Genomic DNA, 14057 nt, shown 5'->3' with positions numbered 1-14057 from the left:
TCCCTGCTGGTTTCCTGTTTTGAGGGCCTGTCTTGGTTCGGTGTCCCTTCCCTCCCAAGTCCTACTTTAAAAACTACCAACAAGGATACCTACATAAGCCCCTGACTGGGGATGGATGACCCAACTGGAAGATAGACACAACCCCCGCAGTCTTGAAGTCTCTGCTTCTGGGACCATGAGGGCAGTGGTTCTGTGGAGGGCTCAGCTTGCTGTCTGGTGTGGATCTGAGGACAGTGTTGAGTTTCGCTCTTGCTCTGGCTGGGCATGCAGTCACTCGCAGTGCCCTTTGCTGTGCAGTTGGCAGTGCCATGGGAAGTAGAATATTTAGTTAGGTCCAGCTGGGAGGTCCTCTGGTCTCAGTGCTGTTCACTGAACGGTTGGGTGGTTCTGGGACACCTCTGTCACCTTGAGAGGGTACAGGGAGCCATAGTTCGGTTCCTCCCAGCTCCCCAGCGTCTATGTGGTGACATGATCCTCCTATTTACTTTGGCATGGCTACTAGCAGCCAAGGTGGGGCCTCATGGAGCTGGCACCATGACATTTCCAAAGCTGTGAGCTAAATAAACCTCTTCCCAAAATGGATGAGCACAGCTCCTCAGGGGCTGTGGTACCTCAGTCCCAGATGCTCCAGGCAGTGTGTGTGTCTGATTTATAGCCGTAGGTGTCCCAATTAGCTGCTGCCTCGGAACAAACTGCTCTGTGGTTTCAGCAAGGATGACTGGCCACTTGTCGTCGGCATGGTCTCTGCACAGAGTCCCCGAGTGGGCTGGTCTGTGCTGTGATGCCTGCCTGGATGGTACTGCTGGAACTGGTGCATTGTGGGTTCCTCCATTTGTCTGCAATGGCCTGTTGTTCTGGGAGGCCCCAGGTGTGACTACAGGTGGCACCAAAGACCATATGGCCCTGCTGTCCTTTCTGACCACTGGCCTTTCTCTCCACCTTGTGATTTATAAGAACTCAGTTTCCCCAGTCCAACCTATCCTCAGCATTGTCCCGCTTATCTGGGGCAGGAAGACTTGTCTCCCTGCTGCACGTGGGCTATGATATTCTAGGATCCCTATCTTCTCTCCTGGCAGTGGGTTTCGTGATGGCAGGGCCTAGATCAAGTGCTGGCTGTATGGTCAATGCCTGGAAACTTCCGACAGATGACAGACATCTTAGGGCTAAGGCTTCTCACACAGTATAGATCCAGAAACCAGAGTTCACTAAAGATCTCCCACCCTGACTGTTAGAGGTAACAGCTCAGGCCAGTATGGCTGTTGGGTTCATCTTGCTACATCTGAGAGCAGGGAAGAGTGGGTGATGGGCCAGTTGTAACCTATCACAGCCAGCTCACTGAAAATACACACAGGGTCCTGCAGACTAGTGCCCAGCAGGACATTTCTGTGTCCAGCCCATGCAGCGGTGATGACATCAGCCACGCCATCTGCAGCAGTGAGACCTGGAAGTCAGGCTCCACTGTCCACTGTTAAAAAGTCCCGTCACGGCTGGGGCGGAAGGGGCTGGGGCATGTACCTTAGCACATCCATCCGAGTTGCAATTGTCAGTGTCCCCAACCCCTATAAAACCAACCCAAATGACCGCATCCGTTCCCAGCTGTGGACTTCCGGCCCCTGGGTTCTCTTGGATCTCTAACTTTGTATGGAATCGAGCTGCAAGCTAACTGGTATTCCTGTGGCAAAAAATGTCTATCACGGCAACCAGTCAAGCTACCAGTACCCTTACAAGGCTGCCCAGCTTTGCCCAGAGATGCTGCTGCCGACAGCACCAGGCACTGCTGTGTCTTCTGGCTCAGAGATCATTTCTTTGCTTAAACCAACTGATACAACTGTGTTTCATGCAGGCCAGGAGCCTCTTAGTTGCTCTCCATTGGAGCTACATGGCATGTTGACTTAGATCCTTGCTACATGGTACCACCATCCTGAGACGACCTGGCCCAGCACATCACTCCATTGCCCCATCTTGTGCCCCTAAGGTCTTGTCACTGTGGAGCAGGAGGCTATGTCCTGGCTAGGTATTCTTCCTTGCTGCCATCAGATGAACTAGCCACTTGTTTAGAAGGCACGAAGGCCATACTGCTACCCCTTGGAGTCCAGAAGATGGGATCTCCAGATTGTCTATAGTTGGAGAATGCTTCCCCCAACAGTCCTACCTGACACTCCAACTAGAATCAGTGGACAGTGATAAGGTCTTGCTGGTCTCCAGGGCCAGGAATAAATGCCAGGCTACAGGACACACTGCTCTGCCCTGCTACACCTGGCAAGTTTGCCTTCTGCAGATCTGACAAAGGTCTGTGCTGAACACCGCGCCTCCTCATGGGCCCTCATTCTCCCAAAAGGGCACAGTTGCAGTCTACATGGCTTAGCTCTTGACCTAAGAAAGCAAAATACCTAAAAGGCACCATTTCTATTATTATGGCTTTCTTAAAAAATTTCTATGATCACAGCTTTCTTGAAAAAGTAGTTTATTAATACACTTGGATGTACAAATGGAAAACAATAAATACATGATTCTACTGGTCAGCCGAGTGAACCACAGGACCTTGTCTGTGCTCAGGGTCTACCTCGGTGCTTGGGACGGAAACCAGGATGGAGACCTGGGCAGGAGCGGAGTGGGGGCTGCTCAGTGCACAGCACTGGGGAAGGAGGTGTACGGACGAGCACCAGGTCAAGGACCTGGGCTGCCCTGGCCAAGGCTGTGCTGACTCCGCTCCTGTGGTGCAGCATGGAGCCTAGGAAAGGGTTTCATAAAGCAGTGGTGTCTCAGACAGGGCATTTTGAAGGTCATTTGTCACCTCAATTCTACTTCTCAGCAGGGTGCAAAGAGCCTGGGGACCCATGTGAGGTAAGGGAGTCTCTCGCACCTCGTGGGCTGTCCTGAGGTTTCCACTTTCCGGTGAAAACAGTACCTGAGCCCGTCCACTTCAGGAGGAAATTAGCTGGGGCAGCACACAGGTGGAGGGTGAGGCGAAAACTTGGCATCTGCTCACACGGGACATGTGTGAGACCACCGCAATAGACATAGTTATACCCACATCTCAGAAGCCAGCATCCACACTAGCTGGCCACCCTTAACTTGCTCAGAAAAGTGGCTGGAAGGCCTGTCAGGGCTGGCAAATATTCCTCATTTCTGGACTAGCACACGTGACATCTGTGATGGGGACATGGTTCTCAAGTCCTGATAGAAGACACGTTTGTGAGTCCTGAAGGTGGCAGATGTTGGCCCATGAACACAAAGGAACACAGGCTCTGGAACCTTGTGACCGAGTGATTGGCAGGTGGTGGGTAAGTGGCCCTCAGTATGCAATCTTCCAGTGTGTGGGCTGCTCACACGCTTTCTCCTGGTCTCCACAAAACCGGTTGTATGTCGTCTTGGGGTCCAACCCCAAGATCTCTCTCTCTTCATGAATCCGAAAAGAAAATGTGGAAACCGAGGTGCCAATAAAAAACCTATGGAGTAATAAGAGGTTACCTGGGACCAGCAATGGATTTATTACACACACATACACACACACACACACACACACACAGAGCAATGAATTAGACACACATGCACACACAGGCTGAGGTGCCAATAAAAAACCTGCAGAGTAATGAGAGGTCACCTGGGACCAGCAATGGATTCATTACACATACACAAATGTGCGCGCGCGCACACACACACACACACACACACACACACACACACACACACAGGCTGACACCCTCAGCACTGGCACCTGGCATGGGTCATCCCATGCTTCAGCACCCACTCTGCCTTGCAGACACCCCTTCTCTCCACTACAAATGCCAGACCTCCACCTGACTTCTCTCCAAGGATTCTGCATCCATCTTGACACACTGGCAGTGGCAGGGACTATCTACTAAGCTGCTATCTTAGCTAAGGAAACCCCTTTTCCAGGGTCCTTCAGATTCCTGGGGTGACAGAGAGATGCAGCCAGTTCTGACCCCTGCACCCTGGCCTTCTGACGGCACCTAGTGACCAACTGATCCAAGAGAAGCTCTGGAGTGCTGCCCTACATGGCTGCCCTGGAACTCAGGGACCTTAGGTACGCACCGCCTGTGAAGACAAGTATCGGGGTGGGGGTGGGCCATGCTGATGACAGAGGCAGCTACAGTCAGCTGTGTGAAGTCCCCTCTGACCTGGGAACTGCACTCAGTTCCTGAGACACCGCTTGTGTCTGGTGGATCCTGGGCAGAACCCCAGGCAGAGAGCAAAAAATGCACCAGCTCAGAGCCTCCTCGGAGAGCACTAACAGGGGAACCACAGAGGCCAGAACAGCAGAAAACAACATTCGTGGAGAGAGAAAAGCAGCGGGACAAGGTGGGCACACACTAGCCTTCTAGACCTCTGCATCCGGAGCCACAAGGAAAGGCACACATTCTGCCTTGCTTCCTGTTCTACTTAGGACACCCTAACCTGAGCCCACCCCGAGTTCCCACCGCTGACGTACAGAAGAGAGCTGCAAGGCCAGCAGCCCTCATGGGTTCCCAGAGCATCTCTACAGGGGCCTTTGGTCTCAGGCAGTCCTGTGTTGCTTCAGTGGCACAAACAAACCAAGGAGGCCAAGCGGCCTGGGCAGGGTATATCCCTGGGGCAGACAGGAGCAGAAGAGGTCCGGGTGTACACCATGGAGAGTGTGCGCACAACAGACCTGAAGGGTCCAGACTCACTGTTCCCAGCAGCCCAAGGAGACACTGGGCAGGGTGCTACTGTTTAGAAAGCAAGGAGGCTAAACAGGGCCGGAGAAGGCGGACGGCCACAGCCACCTGCTCAGCTGCCGAGTACTGCCGAGAACCCCCTCTACAACAGGGTGGACAGGCACCTGGCATGAGCGCAGATCCACTGATCGATGATGGCCACACCTCCATCCTTGTACAGCTCCAGCTCCTCCCACGTGGGCTCAAACCTCACCATTTCCGGTAGCAGCTTCCTCAGTTCTTCCTGCTCTGCGAGGCGAAGGAGAGGCTGCTGACCCTCCAGGAGGGACACAGCGAATGCCTGCACCTGCCCAGCACCCAACCCGGGCGGGGGAAGAGAACTGCCTACCCTTCCGGATGGCGTCTGTGGCCACGAACACCTTGTCCAGCTGGTGAGCTTTCATGAGGCTGCGGATCTTCTTCACGGCACCCTCCAGGCTGGGCACGTCCTCCCTGTGGCCCCAGATGAAGTCCTTTCTCCTCAGGTGGACTCCGAGGTAGGGGCCGCCAAGCGCCGAGCCCAGCTTGACCTACAGAAGACAGGGAGGTGGGGAAAAGATGCAGAGAGCTCCCCTGGGTGACCTGGGAACCAGAGGGACAAACACGTCCTCGGAAGTATCCCTCAGGCTTCACACAGATTCCCCTGGGGGAAATGAAGAAGACCATGAAGGAATCAATCATCACAAATACTTTATCTGAGTGACATAAAAATCATAGATGAACCACTAGAAAAAAATGAAAAAAGAAAAGCTATTTAATACTTTCTTCTAGGCAAGACCATCCAAGCATAGACCACCCACATCAGGTACAGTGGGGTCCTAACATCCAGTAATGCAGAGGAGGTCCCAACAATGCCAGTCGAAGGGAAAGATGACACCGGAACCCAGCTTTGGGGGGAAGTACACATACAGCAAGGCAAGGACAACACACGACCCGAGCGAGGGCTGAAGGAGCTCTGGAGCAGAGGCCACGAGAAATGCTGATGATTTCTCTTTCAGTGCCTACTTCTGCTTAAGGACTCCCCAACCCACTTCCTTCTTTTCCTTTTTTTTAAAAACTATTTTTATTTTTGAAAGTTTCTCTATAGAGCCAGATTGGCCCAGATCCCACAGCCTTCTTATTTCTACCTCTGAAGACTGGGGTCATAGGCATGTGCCACCATGCTGGGCATAATCTGCAGACTTCCAAAAAAAAAAAAAAATCCGATTTTATGTTAACAAAAATGCCCACTTCAATACAGAGACGTCTGTATGAGTCATGTCCCTAACTCAAGGACTCAGAGGAGCTTGGCCCCCAGCGTGCCACTGTCTGGAACGAAATCGCCACAGGACAGACATGCTAGCTTAAGAGCTGAGCCCATCCCTAGTTCCTCTCAGCCAGGGGCGGCCCAGCTACCTTCATCCGCGTCCAGTCTTCCTCCAGGGTCATCTTGTCAGTGGCATCCGTGGAGTTGAGGTGCTGGCTCCGGAACTCGTCCCCCACGGCCCGCAAGTGCTTTGCAAACACCATGCTGCGCCGGGTCTGCACGAACAGGGCCGAGTGTCACCAGGCCTTCGGATGAATGAGCAGTCACGGCTTCACTATCTACCCCTTGCCCCCTCCTTTCCACAGGCGGCCACTGGCAAGGCTCCTCAGCCCTCCCAGCTGTTCTTCTTGCTGCCTGCACCACTGCCACCTACAGGGCCTCTGGTTAATCCCTTAGCACTGGTGTCACCCACAGAGATGGGGACAGGCCCAAGTGGGGCCACTTTAGGGAGCGCCCTCCCCCCAGCCAACCCCAGAGCCAGGCCTGCCCAGACTGCAAGGCTGGCCTGCACCATCTGCCCTAGGCCAGCAACGGCTCCGGGTCCACCCAGCTCTGAGCTTTACCCTTTGCCTGATTCAGGCTTCATTTTTCCAAAACTGAACCGAACTGGATGACTGTGTCTCTGCTGCAAACCAATGCTTCAGAGGAGCAGGGTGGCTGCTCCGGGCCTGACACCTGCTCAGGTCAGCCAGTGTCCTCCAAATACCCAGGCTGTACCACTCCCCTCCAAGCGGAAATGGCTCGTGGTGTTAGGACTTGCTGCACACAATGTCTCCTTTCCCAACCAAAGGAGAAGTGGCGCGAGTGTAGCCACCCACAGTGTGGAGAGGACAAGTCAAGGGCTGCAACCACTGTGTTATGGCACAGAGCATTGCTCAACAGAGCACTCAAGGCTGGCCCTGACCTTGAGTCACTCCGTACCCTGCAGTGAAAGCAGACCTCTCTCTGTGGGGTGGAGAAAGCCCATTGGGCACAACCCATGGTTCCAGCCAGCAAAATTGAAAGTTGCTGCTGATGGTTAGGTTTTTCAGAACTGAACACACGCAGAGGCCACTGGGAGGTACTCACATTCCAGTACTCTCTGCCTCCATAGTGGTCATGAAGCAGGTTTTCAGCTCGGTCCAACATCACAGACCTGCATTTAAATAAGGGGGAACAAAAATGAAGATTTCAATGATTCTGAGAGTTTAAATGTTTATACCTGCACTTTCCAAGAACACCAAATGGGAAAGCCTTGGGCCCCAACAGTGCACGTCTGTTGGGGACCCTACCTGGGAGCATCTAGCCAGGCCCCTGAGCCCTGCACCTCCACTGGACACACCATCACCTCTTCACAGCCATACACACTTTCAGTCAGCCTATTATCCTCATGACATCCCAAAGATGAATGCAAAAGGAAGCTGCGAGTGTGTCCTGCCTCCAGCAGCCACAGTGGCCACTCGGGGCACAGGAGGCGGACAACAGAGTAAGGATAAAGTGGCTTTACTGGACAAGGCGTTTGGGATAGTGCAGACCCTGCTCTCAACCTTCAGTGCCAGAGCACAGCAGACAACCCCGGGCTGGGGTCTCTCTAACAGTCTCCTTCCAGGACACAGTCTCCTCCCGTGCTCCACCCCACCCCCAGCCTAGTCCCCCTGCTGTGGAAGTGGGCACCCCACAGACTGCTGAGGCGCAGGGACGGGCCTGGTGAGGCATCAGGGCGGTGATGGACAAAGCCGTCATAGTGAAAGGCCCAGGCACTTACCGCGCAGATGTATTCTTTAAAAGTACGGGCGCCACGATGGAAGCGGAGCCCTGGACGGACAGGCAGGAGACATTGAGACCCCGTGTTTCTTCATAGCCCCAAAACCAGCCTCTGGAAAACAGAGCCCAGCCCGTCCGTCAGCCCAGGAACAGACGAGGGGCGTGCACACACAGGCCGGACTGCAGTCCCACGGACACTGCCCTCTCGCTCTGAGGCTCACAGGCTAGCACTATGGACAACAGGGTTCTCGTAAGAACTAAGAGAACACCCACAAAACTCAACATTTCCCAGTCACTGACAGGAGATGGGCAGGGGAGAAGGAGGTGACAGGAATCACGGTTCAGCCAGAGAGCCATGTTCTCCAAATAACTCTTCTTCCAAGATGACTCCCATAGTCACACACGGAGGGTGCTAAGTGACAGGCAGAACGTTGGGGCTAAGACCACCATCCCCATACCATGCTCAAGTGGACATAAAAGGTGAGGGGAGCTGGGCATGGTGCGTGACTCTATGTTCAGTACTTTGGAGGCTAGGACAGGAAGAGCTCCAGAAGAGTCAAAGACCTCCACTGGACACACCATCACCTGTCTTTGAACACAGAACCGGGAGACGTAGCTCAAGTGGTTGAGGGCTTGCTAAGCCAGCACAGGACCCTAGTTTCAACCCCAGTACCTCAAAAAATAAAAAAAGTGAGGGTATCTCAGAGAGGCGCTCTAAGGACTAACAGTATGAGGTGAGGTACACCAGGATGTACCAGGGCTCAGGGATGGCTCCTCGGGACAGTCTCTGTGAACCTTATGGGCCTGGAGCCACAGTGCTACCTGTAATACTCATGCTTGTCCTGTGAGTAGAGCAGAGGGTCGATGCAGGGCCGCTCGTCCACCTTCTCCTCCCAGGTGCCCTCCTTCCAGCCCTCAGCGTAACCTTGCAGGACGTACACCTGGTCGATGAAGGGCCCACCAGACTCTGAAAGAGACCCCAGAGAGCGTGCCACACAACAGGGACCCCACAGAATGTGCCACACAAGAGACCCCAGAGAACGCGCCACACAACAGGGAGCACAGCTGCGTGGGTAGTTTGCACCCCGTATGGATGACTTTCGTGATTTATGTAAGGCCTCCTTAGTCCTCGAAGGCTTGGGAAAGCTTCCAAAGCAGACAGCGGGACAAGTGGGCCAGGAGGACAAAAGGGAAGTCACTGAGGTCTCCTTGGCCTCTCTCAGTCCCCACTGGAGCAGGCCTACCTTCACCGCCTCCACCCCCCCCCCCCCCGTTGTTGCTGTGCACTGGGCACCCAGCATATGCTGACCTGACCGGTATGACCCCCTCCAAAGCTTGTTCCCACCCCTCAAGGCCCCCAGCATCATCACATCTGCTTCATCATTAGCCCCCAGTGAGCAGAATCCCAGCAAGGTTTGAGCTCCCCATACCCCATTACCACCGTCATTTTACCATGTGCCAGATCCAAAGTACCAATGAGAGTTTGTCTGGAAACCCAGTTATGGCAAGTCACAAAAAGGCAGTTTCTAGGTCTTCGCATTCACCCTACATGAGGCCTGCCTATGGGATGGACCCGAGGCCCAAGCTAAAGCGGCTCCCCAACACTGATCATGCAACAAATGCTGGGCTGGTCCCAGCACAGCTTTGTCCTGGCAGTCCCACGCCCGTGGCACAGGCACTGTCTTCCCTGTGGGCTTCCAGACCTACTCAAGCCGGAGGGAGGGAGGTTTAGTGGCAGCAAGGAGAATCAGCCCATGACCTCCAGGTACCATACAAAACGGAAAGGGCCCTGACTATACATTTCCCACAGTGAGCAATCCACTGGCCTTTCCCCCACAGAGAGGTACGGGCAGTTTCTCTAGGCCCCTGAGACTGAGGCAAACGTCAGGCTATCTTAGCTGAGTCGGACACCCTAAAAACCCAAGTCCAGCTCTTGTTTTCCTGGACCCACAAGCAAGTTTGGAAGCTGGGCTAGGAAAAGACATATTCTATGCATGCATTTACTGACTCTGCATCTTCAGCCTGCAAGAAAAAGTAAGAAAAAAATACGGCTTGTGTTCCTGTGTTCCCAGGACTATCATCAGAACATGTTTGAGAGTGATGAGATGTGGAGAGAGAACCGCGTCCTAGAAAGAGATCCTCCTGAGGCAGCAGTTCTGAGCAGGGGGCAGAGGTCACGGGGGAGTAAGGATTTGATGTACACCACTGGTACCAGCCAGGCTCTAAATGAACCCCTTCCTTCCTGGAGCCTCCAGTGCAGCAGAAGAAAGGATGTGTCTTCCAACCAAAGCCACTGTCAACTCTAAACACCTCTCTACCCAGGAAAATTGGACACCTCTCAAAAGGTGGAAGCCGGGTGAAGTCAAGCGAGAGGCCTCTTCACAGACCCCTCCCCACCATGGGGTGACCGGTGAGGTCAGAGCACACAGGTGGGCATGCTCGGTTAAGATGGCCTTCCTGCTGCTTCCTCATCAGCATTCTGACCACACCTGCCATGGCCGCACCCTGCTTCCCTAGAGAAACCACTGAGGAAGTACAGCCTGGCTAAGTGGGAAGTGCGGGCCAGACTGAGCCAGGACGCCTGACATCCGCATGGGAAAAGCCCCCCAGTCTGATGCCTGCCTCACCTGCAATGAACTGTTCATACTCAATGACGGGGATGTTTTTATTGAGACTCGGAAGATCGAAAAACTCCGACCAGGGAATCCGGACCTGATGGATGTCGGGGCTTTGCCAGTGATACAGACGGCCCCACGGGGGCAGGACAAGCACCCACTCCTCGGTCTTCAGCAGTGTCTTCAGCAGCGATGCAACTCGGATATAGACATCCCTGCGGAGATTGAAGCCTTCTGGGGGGTTGACATCATACAGAAGGTACCTGAGAAGGGAGCAAGACACAGGCCTTGAGTTGGGAGGCTGATGGAAAAACTCCACAGTACACAATGATACTTGAGAAAATCAAATAGCGATGTAGATTCTAAAACTTTAGGCTCTAACCAAATCAACCCGGGCAGGCTTCACTTACACCGTCACTGGTTTTGCCTGCACCGGACCTCTGGTTTGCTCTCCAGTCTGGGGAATACCAGCCGCGGAGGAAGCACACAGTAACTTCTGTCCTACCGATGGGGCTCAAGATGGGGCCTCGGGACAGGACGCCTGAGCCGACACTGGGACAGCCAGCGTGGCCAGAGCCGGGCTCCACCTTCGCTCCTGGACCTTCTGGTAGAGATCTCTCGGGACCAGCTATGATCCTTACCAAGGCCAGGATGACCTTCGCCATACAAGCTTCACCCGTCCAGTCCGCGAGCGCAGCCCCGGCCTCTCTGCCCTCCGCTCCACTGCTGACCCCGTCCCAGATGCTCCGCCTGGCATGGCGTGGTCACACTTACCGTCTGCGGGACGCCGCCCCCGACAGGATGTCCGCCGCCGACTGGCCAGGCCAGAACTCCTCTCCTGAAGCCGAGACCGGCCGCCAGAATGCCACGGCCAGCAGCAGGCAGACGACGCTGAGCGCCGCCATGGCCCCGGCGGCCACGCACTTCCGGCTACCGTGCTCCCTCCCACCCCCACACCCTCACTCCGGAAGCGCGCGGTTCTGCCCTCCGGAGCGCGTCTCTAGTAGCTACGGCAACGCGGCAAGGCCCACTACGCGCACGCGCCTCACGTCGTCCGGGGGAGGGTGTGGCCTGGGGCGGGGCTTCCCGTTGGCTGCGGTCTTCCCGCGCTCGCAGAGCCTTAGTGCTGCGGCCGGGCCCGGCGGAGTGGCAGGGTCAGTATAGCTCGGTGCACAGGATGGCCCGAGAGCAGGGGGGGCTCGCTTGGGTCTCACCCGGTACCTACTGAACTGCACGATGCCAGGCATTCCATTCCGGTCCCCGGGTATTGTACGGTCCCGTTATACCGGGTGTGGGCGGAGCTGGCCGTAGGCACTGGTTCGGCAGGCCTAGGTGAGCGACCCTTCGAGGCAAGGAGGACCGAGTAACTGGCCTCCAGGAGAGGGGCCGGACTCCAGACCCGAGAGCACGCTCCGTTCCGCGGAGCAGCTTTGGGGTCGGAGGACGTGACGGACGTAGTGAGGGGACAGCTCTGAACTTTGCTGGAAATGCCTGTTCGTCCGTAGAGTGACTGTGGCTTTGCTGTTTACGCTGCATCCCCGTAGAAGTATCCAGAACTAACTGTGATAAGTTGAGCTTCATCGAAAAAATAAAACGTAAGCTTTGAAAGGCAGGGGTAGGAAAATGAAAACACAGAGACTGGGAAAAAGCATTCAGAATACAATAATTACCTAATAGAGGGCTTGTGTCCAGACATACAAAGATCTTTAAAGTTTTGGAGTACCTCAAAAAGATGTAGATGACCCAATGCAAAGAGAGAGAGAGAGAATACACACGTGGACAAGCGGAAGGCTGGTTCATGTCCTTAGATCTTGGAGAAGTGACATCAATGATGAGCTTGGGAGATACCCTTTGGTGAAGCTAGAGGACAACAGACTCCCACAAACTGCTGAAAGGAGTGGAAAGTGCCATATACCAGCCTGGAATCACCTTGATAGTTTCTGTTCTGTCCTGGCTGACCCTAGCTGGAGTTGCCCCAAGAGCTGTACTAGGAGAGGTAGTTGCGGGGAGGTGGATTTCCCGGGATCATCCCAAGAGGGAATCCTAAGTGTTGGTGATTCTGAGTGAGCATCCAGAGGGGTTATCCATTCAGGAATCTGCAGCATGCTCCCAAGGCAGAGAAGGTGGAGTATAGGATGGTCTTACTGGTGTTTGGGGGGCTGGGGGAGGGGAGGGGACGACTGTGAACATCATGTGGATCAGAGCAAGTTTCTTTCAGTGCTTTGGGGTGTAGTTTGAGTCCAAGCTGGCAGAGAAAGCTGCAGCCGGCCCATCCAGAGTGGTCAAGGCATCTACTTCTGCACCATGCCTTCCTGCCTGCTGCCACGCTCCCCTGCCATGGTAGTCATGGGATCAAACCCTGTGAAACCATCAGCCCCAAACAGACTCATTCTTTCATGTGTTTCCTTGTTCATAGTGTCTTAGCACAGCAAAAGAAAAGTCACTGAGACACAATGTATTTCCAGGACACCAATCTGGCCTGAACTGGATTTAAACGCATGGACTTCATTTTGCTTTAAGTGCTTATCTTGTTAATTTTGTAAACTAATGTGGGCTTTTATTTTGGTTCCTAGCTTAAGAGGCCATAACCTGGAAATACCCAAACCCTAGCTACCAGTAATAGCTCCACTCCAAGGTTCTCCTGCCTGGCAGAAGGGCAGTTGAGACTGAGGACAAACACTGCTCTAAAGATCTGAGTTGAAGCTGTGGGATACCCTCTCCTGCAGCCTGGCACTGGTGTGCGGGAAATGACCCACACTGGGGCTGTGGGATACACTCTTCTGCAGCCTGGCACTGGTGTGTGGGTAATGACCCACATGGAAGCCAGTCTTTCTTGAGAGCCACAGAAGTGCCCCCAAACCAAGGCGTGGAGCTGGCCTGACCACAATAGGTAAGCAGGACAGAGTGGTAATAGCTCTGCCTCTAACACTTGGGGATCCTGGCTCATTGGTTCTACCCAAGGACCATTGCCATTCACAGTGGAATCTTCAGCCCTTGCAGTGGGTAGCTCTTGGGATCCCTTCTGAAAAATAGCCCTGTACCTACAGCCTGGAGACCACGGGCCTCATGTCACCACCAACAGGCCTGAGTTCATTCATGTTCCTGTGCTTGTGTCTTCCCAGAACAGAGGAGGTATATAGAGTCTCTCCGTGTTGGTGTGTGCCTCCATCTCCTCCCTCTATGCTCCCTGTCTCCTTTGCCTTGGGGAGTTGATTATTGTGCCCCCTGGATTAACATGCCCTTGAGAAATTTGAGTTTTCATTAAGACAAAAAGCCCAGCTGTTGCAGGGGAAACTGAGAGCCTCTTTTGAATTTTTAGTCTCACAGGTACATGATTTAAAGTGAACCTGGAAGGAGCTCGAGGGTGGTTTTATTGGGGTTTGAGAGGAAAATAACAGGGTAGGTAAGCTGAACATCTTGGCAGCTGCCTGGAGGAGGGGGAGGGGAAGAGGAGGAGAGCAAGCTGTGCTTTCTGGTCTGGAGGTTGGCAAGCCTCTGCCTGCTGGGAAGGTGGATTGGGGCTAGAGAGAGAGATGAGGGGGCTACAGGGTTTTAGGGCAAGCATGCTTAGGCTTTTGATTTAAGCATTTGGAAAAGAGCATGTTTAGTCTACTTAGTCTCAGGTCATGAGTCTGAATTCAGATGTCACGCCATTCCAAACTCTTATTACCCAAGGCAAAAGATTGTACTAGG

At 54.0% G+C, this 14057-nt stretch overlaps 1 protein-coding gene across 2 annotated transcripts; it reads right to left on the bottom strand.

The window, feature by feature from the left end:
- Window positions 1–2447: 2447 nt before the first annotated feature.
- On the bottom strand, window positions 2448–11297 carry Pofut2 (protein O-fucosyltransferase 2). Of its 2 annotated transcripts, none has more exons than XM_087898277.1 (9): window positions 11139–11297; window positions 10377–10627; window positions 8572–8716; window positions 7751–7861; window positions 7075–7141; window positions 6096–6221; window positions 5050–5230; window positions 4826–4949; window positions 2448–3449 (listed from the first exon to the last, which is right to left on the bottom strand). In XM_087898277.1, the coding sequence occupies exons 1-9, from the start codon at window positions 11267–11269 to the stop codon at window positions 3296–3298; spliced, it is 1290 nt and encodes a 429-aa protein (XP_087754403.1). In that variant the 5' UTR covers window positions 11270–11297; the 3' UTR covers window positions 2448–3295. The 2 variants fall into 2 exon arrangements, with proteins under 2 accessions (XP_087754403.1, XP_087754405.1); XM_087898279.1 differs by lacking the exon at window positions 2448–3449 and adding an exon at window positions 3525–3582.
- Window positions 11298–14057: the final 2760 nt, after the last annotated feature.

Source organism: Myodes glareolus, chromosome 18, assembly GCF_982192425.1.
Source record: "Myodes glareolus chromosome 18, mMyoGla1.1, whole genome shotgun sequence".
Classification (NCBI taxonomy): domain Eukaryota; kingdom Metazoa; phylum Chordata; class Mammalia; order Rodentia; family Cricetidae; genus Myodes; species Myodes glareolus.
Note: the sequence above shows the minus strand (reverse complement) of the source record. Positions and strands in the feature narration are given on the sequence as shown.